At 42.2% G+C, this 17092-nt stretch overlaps 1 protein-coding gene across 1 annotated transcript in view; it reads right to left on the reverse strand.

The window, feature by feature from the left end:
- Positions 1 to 639: 639 nt before the first annotated feature.
- The window catches only part of LOC146072389 (sodium-coupled monocarboxylate transporter 1-like), a 42159-nt gene continuing 25706 nt past the window's right edge, over positions 640 to 17092 (reverse strand). Inside the window, exons 12-15 of the mRNA XM_083179646.1 lie at positions 15935 to 16143; positions 13362 to 13465; positions 11727 to 11821; positions 640 to 1296 (exon numbers count right to left, since the gene is read on the reverse strand). Coding sequence (XP_083035772.1) covers positions 1168 to 1296; positions 11727 to 11821; positions 13362 to 13465; positions 15935 to 16143 — 537 coding nt within the window. The 3' untranslated portion in view covers positions 640 to 1167. The remainder of the gene's footprint in view (positions 1297 to 11726; positions 11822 to 13361; positions 13466 to 15934; positions 16144 to 17092) is intronic.

Genomic DNA, 17092 nt, shown 5'->3' on the forward strand with positions numbered 1-17092 from the left:
TACTGGCCCTTATTCAGATCTAATCGCAGTACAAATTTGTTCTCAAAATGGGCAAAACCGTGCTGCACTACAGTGGTCAGCTACCACTGTGTCACATACGTTACTGTCCCATCAGCTCTCTCTAAAAATACAAACGAAAAAACTATTTAAAACTGATTACAAGAACAACATGTTTTATATGCCATACAAGCTGCCAGAAAGAATACTCATTTGTTTAAAATAAGCAAATAAAATAGACATCCCCTTGTAGTCTAAAAAGATGGCTACATGTGTATAACGCTAAATTTCTTTCCTTTGCCAGATAGGGACAATGTGTACCTGGTTTATTTGGTAATGTATGATCTACAGGAGGTTAGACACTGGATTTCATAATGATATTAGTATTTGTTCTACAGTTGTTAGTCTATAAGAGACATAAGGCCTGATTCAGAGATGAATGCTAATGTACTCTGCATTATGGCTGTAGGAAGTAGGACATAGGAGTCACTGTTACTGCATATGGGATTGTAGATGCAGGCTCTGTTATAATTGGTCTACAAAGGAACAAACACAATAAAAACTGACTAATATTATTTAATAAAACAAACCCAGTGGTGAAGTACCACTTTAACAAAAACAGTAAAAATAGTAATATGCAACATATTATATAAAATAATAAGTCCAGAGGTTATATATATTTTTAAAAGTGTTTTTAATGGTACATATTCCAATGTTTCGGGGCTATAGTAACCAAGTTGTCAAGGTGGAATATGTACCATTAAAGCACCTTTGAAAAAGACCAATGGAGTGCCAAAAAATCTCTTTCAACAAAGTGTGAGTGCCAAGCTGAACAAAGTAACTATATACAGTGTATATATATATATATATATATATATATATATATATATATATATATATATAAGCAACTTCCCTGAGCAGTGACATCAGGACTTTTTTTTACATCTTCCTTACAAGAAGTCAATACACTGTGAATCTCTTTTCCATGAATTTCATATATACATATTATGATGGCACTTGTAACTTGACATAGGATATCAGGAGTTCAGAGTGCACCATGTTGATTTCCCAAACTTGTTTCCATAACAACCAGTATAGATGATCTGTCCATTATGATTCCTTTTGTTCATATTAAACACACTTGACAGTACATCAGAGCTCTGTGAAATATTAGGCATGAATCCCATTCATTTTCTCATGTGTGCTGTACATTTCCATATTAGTAAAAGCCGGGTTGTCTGTTCCTTGTTCTGAAGACAGATCAGGATCCTTCGTCTTGAAATTCAATACTTTAACTTTCTGCAAAAATAAAAATGAAATCAAGTATTACTAATAAAACATAAATTGCAACCCATTAAGTTAACCCCTTCCTGACACAGCATGTTTTTGCCTTCCTGACAGAGCCCTTTTTTTCAAATCTGACATGTATCACTTAAGTGGGGATAACTTTTTTTTGCTTTTACTTATCCCAGTGATTTTGAGATTGTTTTCTCGTGACACATTGTACTTCAAATTAGTGGTAAATTTGGGTCGATACAGTCTGTGTTTTTTTGTGAAAAATACCAAAATGTCGTAAAAAAATGGAAAATTTAGCAATTTGCAAAATGTTAAATTTTCTGCTTGTGAGACAAATAATCATACCACTCAAAATAGTTAATAACTAACATAGACCATATGTCTACTTTATGTTTCCATCATTATTTCAACTTCCTTTTAATTTTTTTGGACACTAGGAGGCTTACAATATGAATAGCAAATTTTCAAGAAAATTTCAAACACTGATTTTTTTAGGGACCAGTTTAGTTCTGATGTGACTTTGAGGGACTTGTATGTGAGACACCCCCATAAATGATGCCATTTCAAAAACTGCACCCCTCACAGTATTCAAAACAGCATTTTGTAAGTTTGTTAACCCTTTAGGTGTTTCACAGGAATTAAAACAAAGTGTAGGTGAAATTTCAAAATTTCATTTTTTTTGCAGATTTGCAATTTTAATACATTTTTCTAAGGAACACAGTAGATTTTACTAGAGAAATGTGACTAAAAATTGATTCCCCCAATTCTTTTGTTTTCATAAATATCCTATATGTGGCCCTAGTGTGCACGTTGACCAAACCACAGGCTTCATAATAGAAGGAGCACCTACTTGATTTTGGAGCCTCCTTTTTATGAGATTATTTTTTAGGCACCATGTAGGTTTCTAGGCACCATAAGATGCTAAAAGTTAGGAACCCCCCCACAAGTGACCCCATTTTGCAAACTACACCCCTCAGGGAATTCATCTAGGGGTATAGTGTACATTTCAAACCCCCAGGGGTTTCACCAATTGTGGTACAACTGGGCAGTGAAAATGAAAAATTAATTTTTTTTACACAAAAATGCAGTTCTGGCTCAAAATGTTTCATTTTCACAAGGAATGAAGGAGACAAAGCACCCAAAAATCTGTGCCCCAATTTCTCCCGAGTACGGCAATGCCTCACATGTGACCAAAAAATACCATTTGGGTGCATGGCAGGACTCAGAAGGGAAGGAGTGATTTTTGGATTTTGCAGCTCAGATTCTGGTGGAATGTTGGTGGGTGCTATGTTGCATTAGCAAGACCCCCGAAGCACCAATACAGTGGAACCCCCCCACAAGTGACCCCATTTTGCAAACTACACCCCACAGGGAATTCATCTAGGGGTATAGTGTACATTTCAAACCCCCAGGGGTTTCACCAATTTTGATACAACTGGGCTGTGCAAATGAAAAATTACATTTTTTACACAAAAATGCAGTTCTGGCTCAAAATTTTTCATTTTTACAAGGAATGAAGGAGACAAAGCACCCCAAAATCTGTGCCCCAATTTCTCCCGAGTATGGCAATGCCTCACATGTGACCAAAAAATACCAGTTGGGTGCATGGCAGGACTCAGAAGGGAAGGAGTGATTTTTGGATTTTGCAGCTCAGATTCTGGTGGAATTTTGGTGGGTGCTATGTCGCATTAGCAAGACCCCCGAAGCACCAATACAGTGGAAGCCCCCCACAAGTGACCCCATTTTGCAAACTACACCCCTCTGGGAATTCATCTAGGGGTATAATGTACATTTCAAACCCCCAGGGGTTTCACCAATTGTGGTACAACTGGGCAGTGAAAATGAAAAATTAAATTTTTTACACAAAAATGCAGTTCTGGTTTAAAATTTTTCATTTTCATAAGGTATGAAGGAGAAAAAGCACCCCAAAATCTGTGCCCCAATTTCTCCCAAATATGGCAATGCCTCACATGTGACCAAAAAATACCATTTGGGTGCATGGCAGGACTCAGAAGGGAAGGAGTGATATTTGGATTTTGCAGCACAGATTCTGGTGGAATTTCGGTGGGTGCTATGTCGCATTAGCAAGACCCCCAAAGCACCAATACAGTGGAAGCCCCCCACAAGTGACCCCATTTTGCAAACGACACCCCTCAGGGAATTCATCTAGGGGTATAGTGTACATTTCAAACCCCCAGGGGTTTCACCAATTGTGGTACAACTGGGCAGTGAAAATGAAAAATTACATTTTTTTACACAAAAATGCAGTTCTGGCTCAAAATTTTTCATTTTCACAAGGAATGAAGGAGACAAAGCACCCCAAAATCTGTGCCCCAATTTCTCCCGAGTATGGCAATGCCTCACATGTGACCAAAAAATACCAGTTGGGTGCATGGCAGGACTCAGAAGGGAAGGAGTGATATTTGGATTTTGCAGCACAGATTCTGGTGGAATTTTGGTGGGTGCTATGTCGCATTAGCAAGACCCCCAAAGCACCAATACAGTGGAACCCCCCCACAAGTGACCCCATTTTGCAAACTACACCCCTCAGGGAATTCATCTAGGGGTATAGTGTACATTTCAAACCCCCAGGGGTTTCACCAATTTTGATACAACTGGGCAGTGAAAATGAAAAATTACATTTTTTTACACAAAAATGCAGTTCTGGCTCAAAATTTTTCATTTTCATAAGGTATGAAGGAGAAAAAGCACCCCAAAATCTGTGCCCCAATTTCTCCCGAGTATGGCAATGCCTCACATGTGACCAAAAATACCAGTTGGGTGCATGGCAGGACTCAGAAGGGAAGGAGTGATTTTTGGATTTTGCAGCTCAGATTCTGGTGGAATTTTGGTGGGTGCTATGTCGCATTAGCAAGACCCCCAAAGCACCAATACAGTGGAACCCCCACACAAGTGACCCCATTTTGCAAACGACACCCCTCAGGGAATTCATCTAGGGGTATAGTGTACATTTCAAACCCCCAGGGGTTTCACCAATTGTGGTACAACTGGGCAGTGAAAATGAAAAATTACATTTTTTTACACAAAAATGCAGTTCTGGCTCAAAATTTTTCATTTTCACAAGGAATGAAGGAGACAAAGCACCCCAAAATCTGTGCCCCAATTTCTCCCGAGTATGGCAATGCCTCACATGTGACCAAAAAATACCAGTTGGGTGCATGGCAGGACTCAGAAGGGAAGGAGTGATTTTTGGATTTTGCAGCTCAGATTCTGGTGGAATTTTGGTGGGTGCTATGTCGCATTAGCAAGACCCCCGAAGCACCAATACAGTGGAAGCCCCCCACAAGTGACCCCATTTTGCAAACTACACCCCTCTGGGAATTCATCTAGGGGTATAATGTACATTTCAAACCCCCAGGGGTTTCACCAATTGTGGTACAACTGGGCAGTGAAAATGAAAAATTAAATTTTTTACACAAAAATGCAGTTCTGGTTTAAAATTTTTCATTTTCATAAGGTATGAAGGAGAAAAAGCACCCCAAAATCTGTGCCCCAATTTCTCCCGAGTATGGCAATGCCTCACATGTGACCAAAAAATACCATTTGGGTGCATGGCAGGACTCAGAAGGGAAGGAGTGATATTTGGATTTTGCAGCACAGATTCTGGTGGAATTTTGGTGGGTGCTATGTCGCATTAGCAAGACCCCCAAAGCACCAATACAGTGGAAGCCCCCCACAAGTGACCCCATTTTGCAAACGACACCCCTCAGGGAATTCATCTAGGGGTATAGTGTACATTTCAAACCCCCAGGGGTTTCACCAATTGTGGTACAACTGGGCAGTGAAAATGAAAAATTACATTTTTTTACACAAAAATGCAGTTCTGGCTCAAAATTTTTCATTTTCATAAGGTATGAAGGAGAAAAAGCACCCCAAAATCTGTGCCCCAATTTCTCCCGAGTATGGCAATGCCTCACATGTGACCAAAAAATACCAGTTGGGTGCATGGCAGGACTCAGAAGGGAAGGAGTGATTTTTGGATTTTGCAGCTCAGATTCTGGTGGAATTTTGGTGGGTGCTATGTCGCATTAGCAAGACCCCCGAAGCACCAATACAGTGGAACCCCCCCACAAGTGACCCCATTTTGCAAACTACACCCCTCAGGGAATTCAACTAGGGGTATAGTGTACATTTCAAACCCCCAGGGGTTTCACCAATTGTGGTACAACTGGGCAGTGAAAATGAAAAATTACATTTTTTTACACAAAAATGCAGTTCTGGCTCAAAATTTTTCATTTTCATAAGGTATGAAGGAGAAAACGCACCCCAAAATCTGTGCCCCAATTTCTCCCGAGTATGGCAATGCTTCATGTGTGACCAAAAATGGCAGGACTCAGAAGGGAAGGAGTGATATTTGGATTTTGCAGCACAGATTCTGGTGGAATGTTGGTGGGTGCTATGTCGCATTAGCAAGACCCCCAAAGCACCAATACAGTGAAACCCCCACACAAGTGACCCCATTTTGCAAACGACACCCCTCAGGGAATTCATCTAGGGGTATAGTGTACATTTCAAACCCCCAGGGGTTTCACCAATTGTGGTACAACTGGGCAGTGAAAATGAAAAATTACATTTTTTTACACAAAAATGCAGTTCTGGCTCAAAATTTTTCATTTTCACAAGGAATGAAGGAGACAAAGCACCCCAAAATCTGTGCCCCAATTTCTCCCGAGTATGGCAATGCCTCACATGTGACCCAAAAATACCAGTTGGGTGCATGGCAGGACTCAGAAGGGAAGGAGTGATTTTTGAATTTTGCAGCTCAGATTCTGGTGGAATTTTGGTGGGTGCTATGTCGCATTAGCAAGACCCCCGAAGCACCAATACAGTGGAAGCCCCCCACAAGTGACCCCATTTTGCAAACTACACCCCTCTGGGAATTAATCTAGGGGTATAATGTACATTTCAAACCCCCAGGGGTTTCACCAATTGTGGTACAACTGGGCAGTGAAAATGAAAAATTAAATTTTTTACACAAAAATGCAGTTCTGGTTTAAAATTTTTCATTTTCATAAGGTATGAAGGAGAAAAAGCACCCCAAAATCTGTGCCCCAATTTCTCCCGAGTATGGCAATGCCTCACATGTGACCAAAAAATACCATTTGGGTGCATGGCAGGACTCAGAAGGGAAGGAGTGATATTTGGATTTTGCAGCACAGATTCTGGTGGAATTTTGGTGGGTGCTATGTCGCATTAGCAAGACCCCCAAAGCACCAATACAGTGGAAGCCCCCCACAAGTGACCCCATTTTGCAAACGACACCCCTCAGGGAATTCATCTAGGGGTATAGTGTACATTTCAAACCCCCAGGGGTTTCACCAATTGTGGTACAACTGGGCAGTGAAAATGAAAAATTACATTTTTTTACACAAAAATGCAGTTCTGGCTGAAAATTTTTCATTTTCATAAGGTATGAAGGAGAAAAAGCACCCCAAAATCTGTGCCCCAATTTCTCCCGAGTATGGCAATGCCTCACATGTGACCAAAAAATACCAGTTGGGTGCATGGCAGGACTCAGAAGGGAAGGAGTGATTTTTGGATTTTGCAGCTCAGATTCTGGTGGAATTTTGGTGGGTGCTATGTCGCATTAGCAAGACCCCCGAAGCACCAATACAGTGGAACCCCCCCACAAGTGACCCCATTTTGCAAACTACACCCCTCAGGGAATTCAACTAGGGGTATAGTGTACATTTCAAACCCCCAGGGGTTTCACCAATTGTGGTACAACTGGGCAGTGAAAATTAAAAATTACATTTTTTTACACAAAAATGCAGTTCTGGCTCAAAATTTTTCATTTTCATAAGGTATGAAGGAGAAAAAGCACCCCAAAATCTGTGCCCCAATTTCTCCCGAGTATGGCAATGCTTCATGTGTGACCAAAAAATGGCAGGACTCAGAAGGGAAGGAGTGATATTTGGATTTTGCAGCACAGATTCTGGTGGAATGTTGGTGGGTGCTATGTCGCATTAGCAAGACCCCCAAAGCACCAATACAGTGGAACCCCCCCACAAGTGACCCCATTTTGCAAACTACACCCCTCAGGGAATTCAAATAGGGGTATAGTGTACATTTCAAACCCCCAGGGGTTTCACCAATTTTGATACAACTGGGCAGTGAAAATGAAAAATTACATTTTTTTACACAAAAATGCAGTTCTGGCTCAAAATTTTTCATTTTCAGAAGGTATGAAGGAGAAAAAGCACCCCAAAATCTGTGCCCCAATTTCTCCCGAGTACGGCAATGCCTCACATGTGACCAAAAAATACCAGTTGGGTGCATGGCAGGACTCAGAAGGGAAGGAGTGATTTTTGGATTTTGCGGCTCAGATTCTGGTGGAATGAATGGTGGGTGCTATGTGGCATTAGCAAGACCCCCGAAGCACGGTGAAATTATGAACCTAATAATCCATAGATGTGTGGTATATTTTAAAACACTCCTTTATACATAGGCCGGGTTTGTCGGGGCAAGTGTCACACTGGAAAATAGTTTGCTTTCTTATTCCCTTTTTATAGCAAACTTTGCACCTTTTTTGTGTCCTGCCCTTTTTTCCAGTGGAGGGGATTTCATCAGGAAAATGCTGCCCTGGTACAATACGGGGGCCAGTACTAGAAGTACTGGGGCCCTCTGCCTGCTGGTTCCCAAATATTAGGCCCTTTATGACTTCCTCTTGAAAGTGCATAAATGTCCCCCTCTGGCTGGTAGAACGGAATAGCACGTAAGCGTTATACAGTGCCATCTGGATGATATACACGGCCAGCTTCTTGTACCAGATTTTTGTTTTCCGCAGGACACTGTACGGCTTCAGTACCTGATCTGAAAGATCCACTCCGCCCATGTACCTATTGTAATCCAGGATACAATTAGGTTTTGAGGTGTGGGTACTGGTACCTCGTACAGGGACGGAGGTGGTACTGTCTCCGTGAATTGTTGTCAGTATAAGGACATCCCTCTTGTCCTTATATTTGACCAACAACTTATTTTCGGTGCATATTCCCCTGCTTTCACCCCTTCTCATTACTTGGGCAATGTGCGTTTTTGGGAGGCCTCTTTGGTTCTTGCGCACAGTACCGCAAGCTGCTGTACCTCTTGAACCAAGGGCCTTAAACAGGGGGATGCTGGTGTAAAAGTTATCCACATAGAGGTGATAACCTTTATCCAGGAAGGGGTGCACTAAATCCCAGACAATTTTTCCACTAACACCTACGAGGGAGGGGGGGCATTCTGGCGGTTCAATTCTTGAATCCTTCCCTTCATATACCCTAAACCTGTGAGTGTACCCTGAGGTGCTTTCACACAGCTTATACATTTTTATGCCATACCTTGCCCTCTTACTGGGAAGGTACTGGCGGAATTTAACCCTTCCTTTAAAATGTATAAGGGACTCGTCTATGCAAATGAATTTATCTGGGATGTACATCTCTTCAAATTTGGCACTGAAGTGATCAATGACCGGCCTGACTTTGAATAGCCGGTCAAAGGTGGGATCATCTCTGGGTGGGCACTGTGCATTATCGTTGTAATGCAAAAATTTAAGGATTAACTCAAAACGAGTCCGGGTCATGGCCATACGGTAAAGTGGGGTGCTGTACAGAACATCTGTACTCCAATATTGCCTAATTTCTGGCTTTTTTACTATGCCCATATGAAACACCAGACCCCAAAACGTCATCATCTCTACTGCATCTACAGGGGTCCACCTAGCAAATGATGATGTGGGGTTTTGAGCAATAAACTGCTGGGCATATAAATTAGTTTGGTCCACCATTAAATTTATAAAATCATCAGAGAAAAATAATTTGAAAAAGTCAATTTCTCTGAGACCTGTGGAATCAAATTGGATTCCTGGGATGGCCAAAAACTCAGGAACCTGGGGCTCAAAATTGTCTGGTGGTGGGGTCCATACGAAATCAATTATTGGGGGGGGGGGGGTCTCAGCTGCTCTACAGGGGCGTCTTTGAGGGGGTCCCTCATCACTAGAGGAGGAAGAGGAGCTTAAGATGAATCCTTCAAATTCCCCGCTTGCCTCACTGGCTGTGTCAGAGTCAGAGGCAAGCATGGCATATGCCTCCTCCGCTGAATACATTCTTCTGGATGACTGGGATGACATTTGGGATGACATTTGGGATGACATTTGGGATGCCATTTTTATTTTTGTGTTTCTGGTAGTGAAATGTTTCAACACGTGTATAGTGTAGGGGGGGTACAAACTTTATTTCAATGTAGTATGTAGTGTGTAGTGTGTATGTAGTGCAGAAAAAAAAAAAAAAAAAAAAAAGGTCCTGCGCCAAAAATTGAGCACAGATGTTGGTCAGTAACGTCCGTCACTGAACAGCGCTCAATGGCAACAGGAATTTGATCAAAAAAATTTGATCCAAAAAAAAAAAAAAATTAAAAAAAGACCCCACAGCACCCTCAAAAAAAAAAAAAAAAGGTGATCAGTGATGCGACACTGATTACCAGTGAGGGGCAGCAGGTGCACAACCTTTGGTGCAACTGACAGTGCAACTGGCAGGTATATATAAAAAAAAAACCTCTGCACCCCCAAAAAGTTGCTGATCACCTCAGATATAGTGATCAGCACAAAAGGGGGGGGGGCAGCAGACACAAAATATAGCACTCTCTATCACTCTCTGTCACTATCTCTCTCTATCTCTCTCTATCTCTCTCTATCTCTCACTATCTATCACTCTATGACACTACAGCAGCAGCACTGACAGTTATATATATAAAAAATAACCCCTGCACCCCCAAAAAGTTGCTGGGGGTGCACAAAAGGGGGGCAGCAGACACAAAATATAGCACTCTCTATCACTCTCTGTCACTATCTCTCTCTATCTCTCTCTATCTATCACTCTATGACACTGCAGCAGCAGCACTGACAGTTATATATATAAAAAATAACCCCTGCACCCCCAAAAAGTTGCTGGGGGTGCACAAAAGGGGGGCAGCAGACACAAAATATAGCACTTTCTATCACTATCTCTCTCTATCTCTCTATCTCTCACTATCTATCACTCTATGACACTGCAGCAGCAGCACTGACAGGTATATATATAAAAAAAAACCCTGCGCCCCCAAAAAGTTGCTGATCAGTTAATTTATACTGATCAGCACAAAAGGGGGGGGGCAGCAGTCAGTTGCACACGCAGTACAGCTGTATATATCTAAAAAATATATAGCACAATCTGTCACTATCTCTCTATCTCTCTCTATCTCTCTCTATCTCTCTATCTATAACTCTATCACACTGCAGCAGCACAAAATATAGCACTCTCTGTCACTAGCCCTCTCTATCTCTCTCTCTCTATCTCTCTATCTATAACTCGAACACACTGCAGCAGCACAACACAGCACAGCACAACACAGGAAGTCACAAGAAGTAACAAGATCCAGGAACGCTACAAGCAGTGATCAGGTAAGTGTTTGCAAGGATCAGGTCAGTATATCGCGGCAGATAGGGACGGTGACCGCACTGCACGCAATTCCAGACCGGAATGGCGTCTGCAGTGCAGTCACCGTTAGTTTAAATCACCCTCCATGGCTGTGATTGGTTCGTCGGTCCGACGAACCAATCACGGCCTTTGGGGGCGGGTGAAGTGAGGTGGGGTGACACCAGTGTCACCCTTACACCCCGTGGTGATTGGTGCTGTACTTTACAGCACCAATCACCACCGATCCCTGTGTCACCGGCGAACGTTATTCGCCGGTGACACAGAAAACGCTGTAATTGGCTGTTCACACTGAACAGACAATCACAGCGATCGTCGACGGGGGGGCGGCATCGCAGCCCCCCCCTGGGCATGCAGGGACATGTCTGCTGTCAGGGACAGCAGACATGTTTAAACTGTCACCGCGTCTATAGACGCGGTAACAGTTAAATGGCATGACGTACATTTATGCCATGTGTCGGGAAGTACATCCCGGCCATGACGTAAATGTACGTCAAATGTCGGGAAGGGGTTAAGCATGTGTGTATTCCCCATGTAGGATTTCATGCAGCAATTTTCATGTACAAAAAAATATATCTAAAAATTGCACTCGGCAATAAGCTGGGTCGCTGATGTCAAAAAGGGTAAGGGGTGGAGCAGCGGCGCATCATCAGGAGAGGGGGAGGAGGCAACGCTTGGAGCAGATGCTACCTTCTTCTTACACTTCCAATGGGACACAGGTTGCTTAAGCCTTGGTCACCGGTTCACACTGCATAGCAATCTGGGTCCGACCCAGGATTAACCCTTCTTTTAACCTGGGTCGGAATCCCAGGTTGCTGTATCTGGGTAATTTCAAAAGGCCCGCCTCGGGTCGACCTGTCAACCCGGATTGGACCCAGGTTACTTGTTCGATGTGAAAGGGGTATATGTAACCACCCTCCCCCTTCCCCTAAATTACTATATGTAATTTTACAGCATACTTACATCTTCAGCACAACAGGAAATAATTGGAAACTTTAGATAGGAGAAGTCCTGAGATGTTAAAAGATAGTCCCGGTTTATGTTTTGTTTTAAACCTCCTGCAAAACAAATAAAATACAGAATATGTAAAATACATGTAGTAGCAATCACTGCAAAAAAAAAAAGCAGACACGGAGCGTTTTTTACTATATCGCATCACACGCAAATCGCATGCGATTTGCGTGCGATGTGATCAGGACCTAGTTCAAAAAGAATGACCTCCATTTATGTGCTGTGCGATCACTGCAATGGGAACACGCATCACATTGCACAGCACCCTTGCACCATGTATGGACACCTGTAGATGTGTAATTGGAATATTTTCATAATGGGGATCATCTCAGATACATGCAAATGAACATGTTATATAAAAATACAACCAGCACTGAGACTGAAATACATTTTCAAATGCTTTAAATGATCAACTATGAGTTTGTTTATATAAAAAATGTATGTAAAACATTTTATTAGGATATGTTGGCATCATTGTGTTATTATGAGGCATATTTATTGGATGATAGATCTACAGTGCCCAAGTCGACAGTCAATAGGTCAACACCAATAGGTCGACCTGCACTAGGTTGTCATTGAGAAAAGGTTGATGTTTACTAGGTCAACATTGTCAAAAGGCAAAAATGTCGACATCGCAATGGTCAACATATAAAAAAGACGACTTTTCCCTGGTTTTCAGTCCACATGGACTATGTGAGCCATGCAGAGTATCTACTACACTAATTGGGGATCCATGTCAACATGTGCTAACACTGACACAGAAAACTGCAAAAATAAAATAATCTATTCATGTGTCAACATCTTCCATGTCAACCTTTTGTCAATGCCAGGTTAGTGCATGTTGACCTTTTGGTGTTGACCTAGATACTGTATACCTGTCCTCACCTATATTAATTATAGCATTGGGCATTTTTTTCCCCTCTGCCAAGTCCTATCCAGGTTTCATTCCTAGAGACAGATGCGCTAAGCTTTAAAAGCGATAAAATGCAGAGTGATAAACAACCAGCCAATCAGCTCCTGTCCCGGGATTGGCCTCCCTACTTGCTGCTTGAGCCTGCAGACTGCACACAGACAGCAGCAGCAGCCGAGTGATGCCCTGAGCCCTCTCCCTGTCCCTGGTGTCTATTTAATAAATTTAATTACCGTACCTTTAGCATGGGTGGGAGGGGGCGGTCACACGCTGTTCCCTACTGCTCCTGACTCAAATATGGCAGCACTGGCTCCTCACACTGATATGGTACGCGTGGCGTGAGAACATTCACGTTGCGCGGTGGGGGCTCTGCCTCCCGGCTGGACTGCTGCCCATGGAGGCTACGGCCTGGGGGCTGACATGGTGCGGCAAGCTGCGCAAAGACAAACTGCAGCGTGGGGCGCTGTGTAGTGAAGAGGGGATGCTCGCGCCCCTGCGGGCTGCAGGGAAAGAGCAGACCGGGCCTACCCTCTATCAGAGTGGCCAGACCCAGGGGAGCCGTCCCCATAGCACCTCCCTAAAGGTGGCCCTGGCTGTATTAATTCACATCAATATCTCCTTCATATGTCTAACATTCAAATGACAGAACAATGCATTCTAGTTGTAATATGTCTTACCAGTTATCAGACTGACTATTATTCCAACAACAACAGTAATGATGGTACCAATGGTACTGAAGTATAAATAGGACATTGAGTACCAGTTGTCAGCCAGTTCAGATCTGGGGGAAAAGTAATAATTCATAACAAATATTAATAATAGCAGGATTGTAGGTAAGTCCATTATGTATATGTGTGCTACAAGAAAAACACTATGATATAAAGTCTACAATTTTACACCAAAGTCTGTTCAATGGTGGTGATTCTGGTTGGTTTTCAAAAGCAAACGCCATTAATGGAAAAACCATGTGCACTGCAGCTGGGGCTGATGTAAATATTAATTTATATTTTTTTATATTATTAAAAAAGATTTTTTATCAAACCGATGTATACTGTAAAAGTTTGGACTGTTACAATGTTCCCATTTTAGGAAAATATTGATTTTCTTATTTACCATTATTACCTAAGCAGTCCATAGATATAACTAGTCAGATTCATTTAACACATATAATACACCTCCAACAACCCATGTTTATTCCAAACCCAATTAATGTACCTGCCTCTCTTCAGAAACCTGTCAGCCCATGTGATTTTGGATGCCACGGTTTATTTTTAGGTTTAAATTGCAATGACACTAAAATATTACGTCCTTTAAGTCATATTTTTAACAGGCCATTGATGTCATGGTCTCAATGCCTAATGAACACCCTACATAGAGCTTCAATTATATTGTAGCATATGTGTGTGTGTATGTATGTGTGTGTGTGTGTGTGTGTGTGTGTGTGTGTGTGTGTGTGTGTGTGTGTGTGTGTGTGTGTGTGTGTGTGAGTGTTTGTGTGTGGTGTGGTGGGGGTGCAATGTACTAGGGCCTGGGGCTGTGGTAATCTTGGAAAATTACAGCCATAACCTTGGGGAAGCTCACAAAATGGACACTCTAGTGCATCCCATTGACATCCTTAGCTTCTTTTTAAACATCTTGAATAACTGAAGTAATCTTAATTTATTCAAGATTGGTGAACCTTTCCCTTTACTTAAACATTGCAAACCATGCTATATATGCTTTTTTGTAAGTAAATGTCTCAATCTACACTGCTCAAAAAAATAAAGGGAACACTTAAACAACACAATGTAACTCCAAGTCAATCACACTTCTGTGAAATCAAACTGCTACTTAGGAAGCAACACTGATTGACAATCAAATTTGCATGCTGTTGTGCAACAGGTGGAAATAATAGGCAATTAGGCTTTCTGGCTGATGTTTTGGTCACTTTTGAAAGCTGGCGGTGCTTTCACTCTAGTGGTAGCATGAGACGGAGTCTACAACACTCGCAAGTGGCTCAGGTAGTGCAGCTCATCCAGGATGGCACATCAATGTGAGCTGTGGCAAGAAGGTTTGCTGTGTCTGTCAGCGTAGTGTCCAGAGAATGGAGGCACTACCAGGAGACAGGCCAGTACATCAGGATACGTGGAGGCCGTAGGAGGGCAACAACCCAGCAGCAGGTCTGCTACCTCCACCTTTGTGCAAGAATTAACAGGAGGAGCACTGCCAGAGCCCTGCAAAATGACCTCCAGCAGGCCACAAATGTGCATGTGTCTACTCAAACGGACAGAAACAGACTCCATGAGGGTGGTATGAGGGCCCGACGTCCACAGGTGGGGGTTGTGCTTACGGCCCAACACCATACAGGACATTTGGCATTTGCCAGAGAACACCAAGATTGGCAAATTCGTCACTGGCTCTTCACAGTTGAAAGCAGGTTCACACTGAGCACGTGACAGAAGTGACACCAAGGAGAACGTTCTGCTGCCTGCAACATCCTCCAGGATGACTGGTTTGGCAGTGGGTCAGTAATGGTATGGGGTGGCATTTCTTTGGGGGGCCGCACAGCCCTCCATGGGCTTGCCAGAGGTAGCCTGACTGCCATTAGGTACCGAGATGAGATCCTCAGACCCCTTGTGAGACCAGATGCTGGTGCGGTTGGCCCTGGGTTCCTCCTAATGCAAGACAATGCTAGACCTCATGTGGCTGGAGTGTTAACAGTTCCTGCAAGATGAAAGCATTGATGCTATGGACTGGCCCACCCGTTCTCCAGACCTGAATCCAATTTAGCACATCTGGGACATCATGTCTCGCTCCATCCACCAACGACTTTCTAGGAGTTGGCAGAAGCTTTAGTCCAGGTCTGGGAGGAGATCCCTCAGGAGACCATCTGCCACCTCAGGAGCATGGCCAGGCATTGTAGGGAGGTCATACAGGCATGTGGAGGTTACACACACTACTGAGCCTCATTTTGACTTGTTTTAAGCACATTACATCAAAGTTGGATCAGCCTGTAGTGTGTTTTTCCACTTTACTTTTGAGTGTGACTCCAAATCCAGACCTCCTTGGGTTAATAAATTTGATTTCCATTGATAATTTTTGTGTGATTTTGTTGTCAATACATTCAACTATATAAAGAACAAAGTATTTAATAAGAATATTTCATTCATTCAGATATAGGATGTGTTATGTTAGTGTTCCCTTTATTTTTTTGAGCAGTGTATTTTACAACATTATGAGCAAAGTTTTGATTTAAAGACATAACCCCTACCTTTCACTGACTTGTGCGTCTGTTACAAAGGATGTTATGGTGGGAAGAGCTGTAGATAAAGTCCAGTTTGCTTCTGGGATGCTGAAATTGCAGCCTTCTGTTGACAGGATTTTTGGTAAAGATCTTATAGGAAGAGGTGGGTAAATCTGAGATCCAATGCCAACCCATAATGATACAACAAATCCGACCAGGAGACCAATCAGAGCACCCTGTAATTTTAGAAAAAGTATTTAATATACCTATCTCATATCATTGATTCATAACATATAGTAGTACATATGGGAGAAATAACTATGTTTTAGAAATGTAAAAGGGGCGAGATAATTGATGTAAGCTGGAATAACCCTTGAATAATTTGGTATGAATAGTGTTTTAGCTCAGTTTTATATTATCTTTTTGGAAATCATTGCATTAGGAAGCTTAACCTATGTTATATTTACAGTATATCATTAAGAACTGATCATAATGTTACTACCACATATCGGACCAGATGTACTAAAGAAAAAATCTGGTAATAACCCAGTTTTCTGGATTTTTACTGGACTTTCAAATGCACTAAAGCCCTCTGGTGGGGCTACAGCTGGTGTTCCCCATAGAAGCCTATGGGCTTCTCTTCACAGTGCCACTGTGTGAGGAATCGGACACCGATCCCTCCCAGCATGCCCAGCAGCCACAAGCATCTCTGCGCATGTGCAGTGGCACTCATGGGCCAGAAAACTTGGAAGTCCCAGTGGGGAATTAAACTAATAATATAATTTCAGTGAGATTAATGCATTTTAGATCCTTAATTTTAATTGCTTTATATTGACCCATGCAAATAATGACCAAAATAGTGGGATAAATATGATATGAACAGTGTATACTATGGGGGTATATACAGTATATATTCTGCTTCTGGGTTGATGACTGGATGGATGGTCTCTGACTAAGATGCAATGTCCTGATGACAATCCTGCTTGGATTGAAACGCCTTTGCCATCTACTTATCATGGTACTATATGTTATTTATTTGCCTGCTGCCACCTGTGAATAAACCCATGTTTCTTGCAACTTTATGATTTGATGAGTGCCCATTAATTATACTATTCTCTCTCTCTATATATATATATAAGAAAGTAACACATAGGATCTGGGATAAGATCCCGATCCCATGGGCTA

This window comes from Crinia signifera, chromosome 4 (genome assembly GCF_055691185.1).
Source record: "Crinia signifera chromosome 4, ASM5569118v1, whole genome shotgun sequence".
Taxonomy (NCBI): domain Eukaryota; kingdom Metazoa; phylum Chordata; class Amphibia; order Anura; family Myobatrachidae; genus Crinia; species Crinia signifera.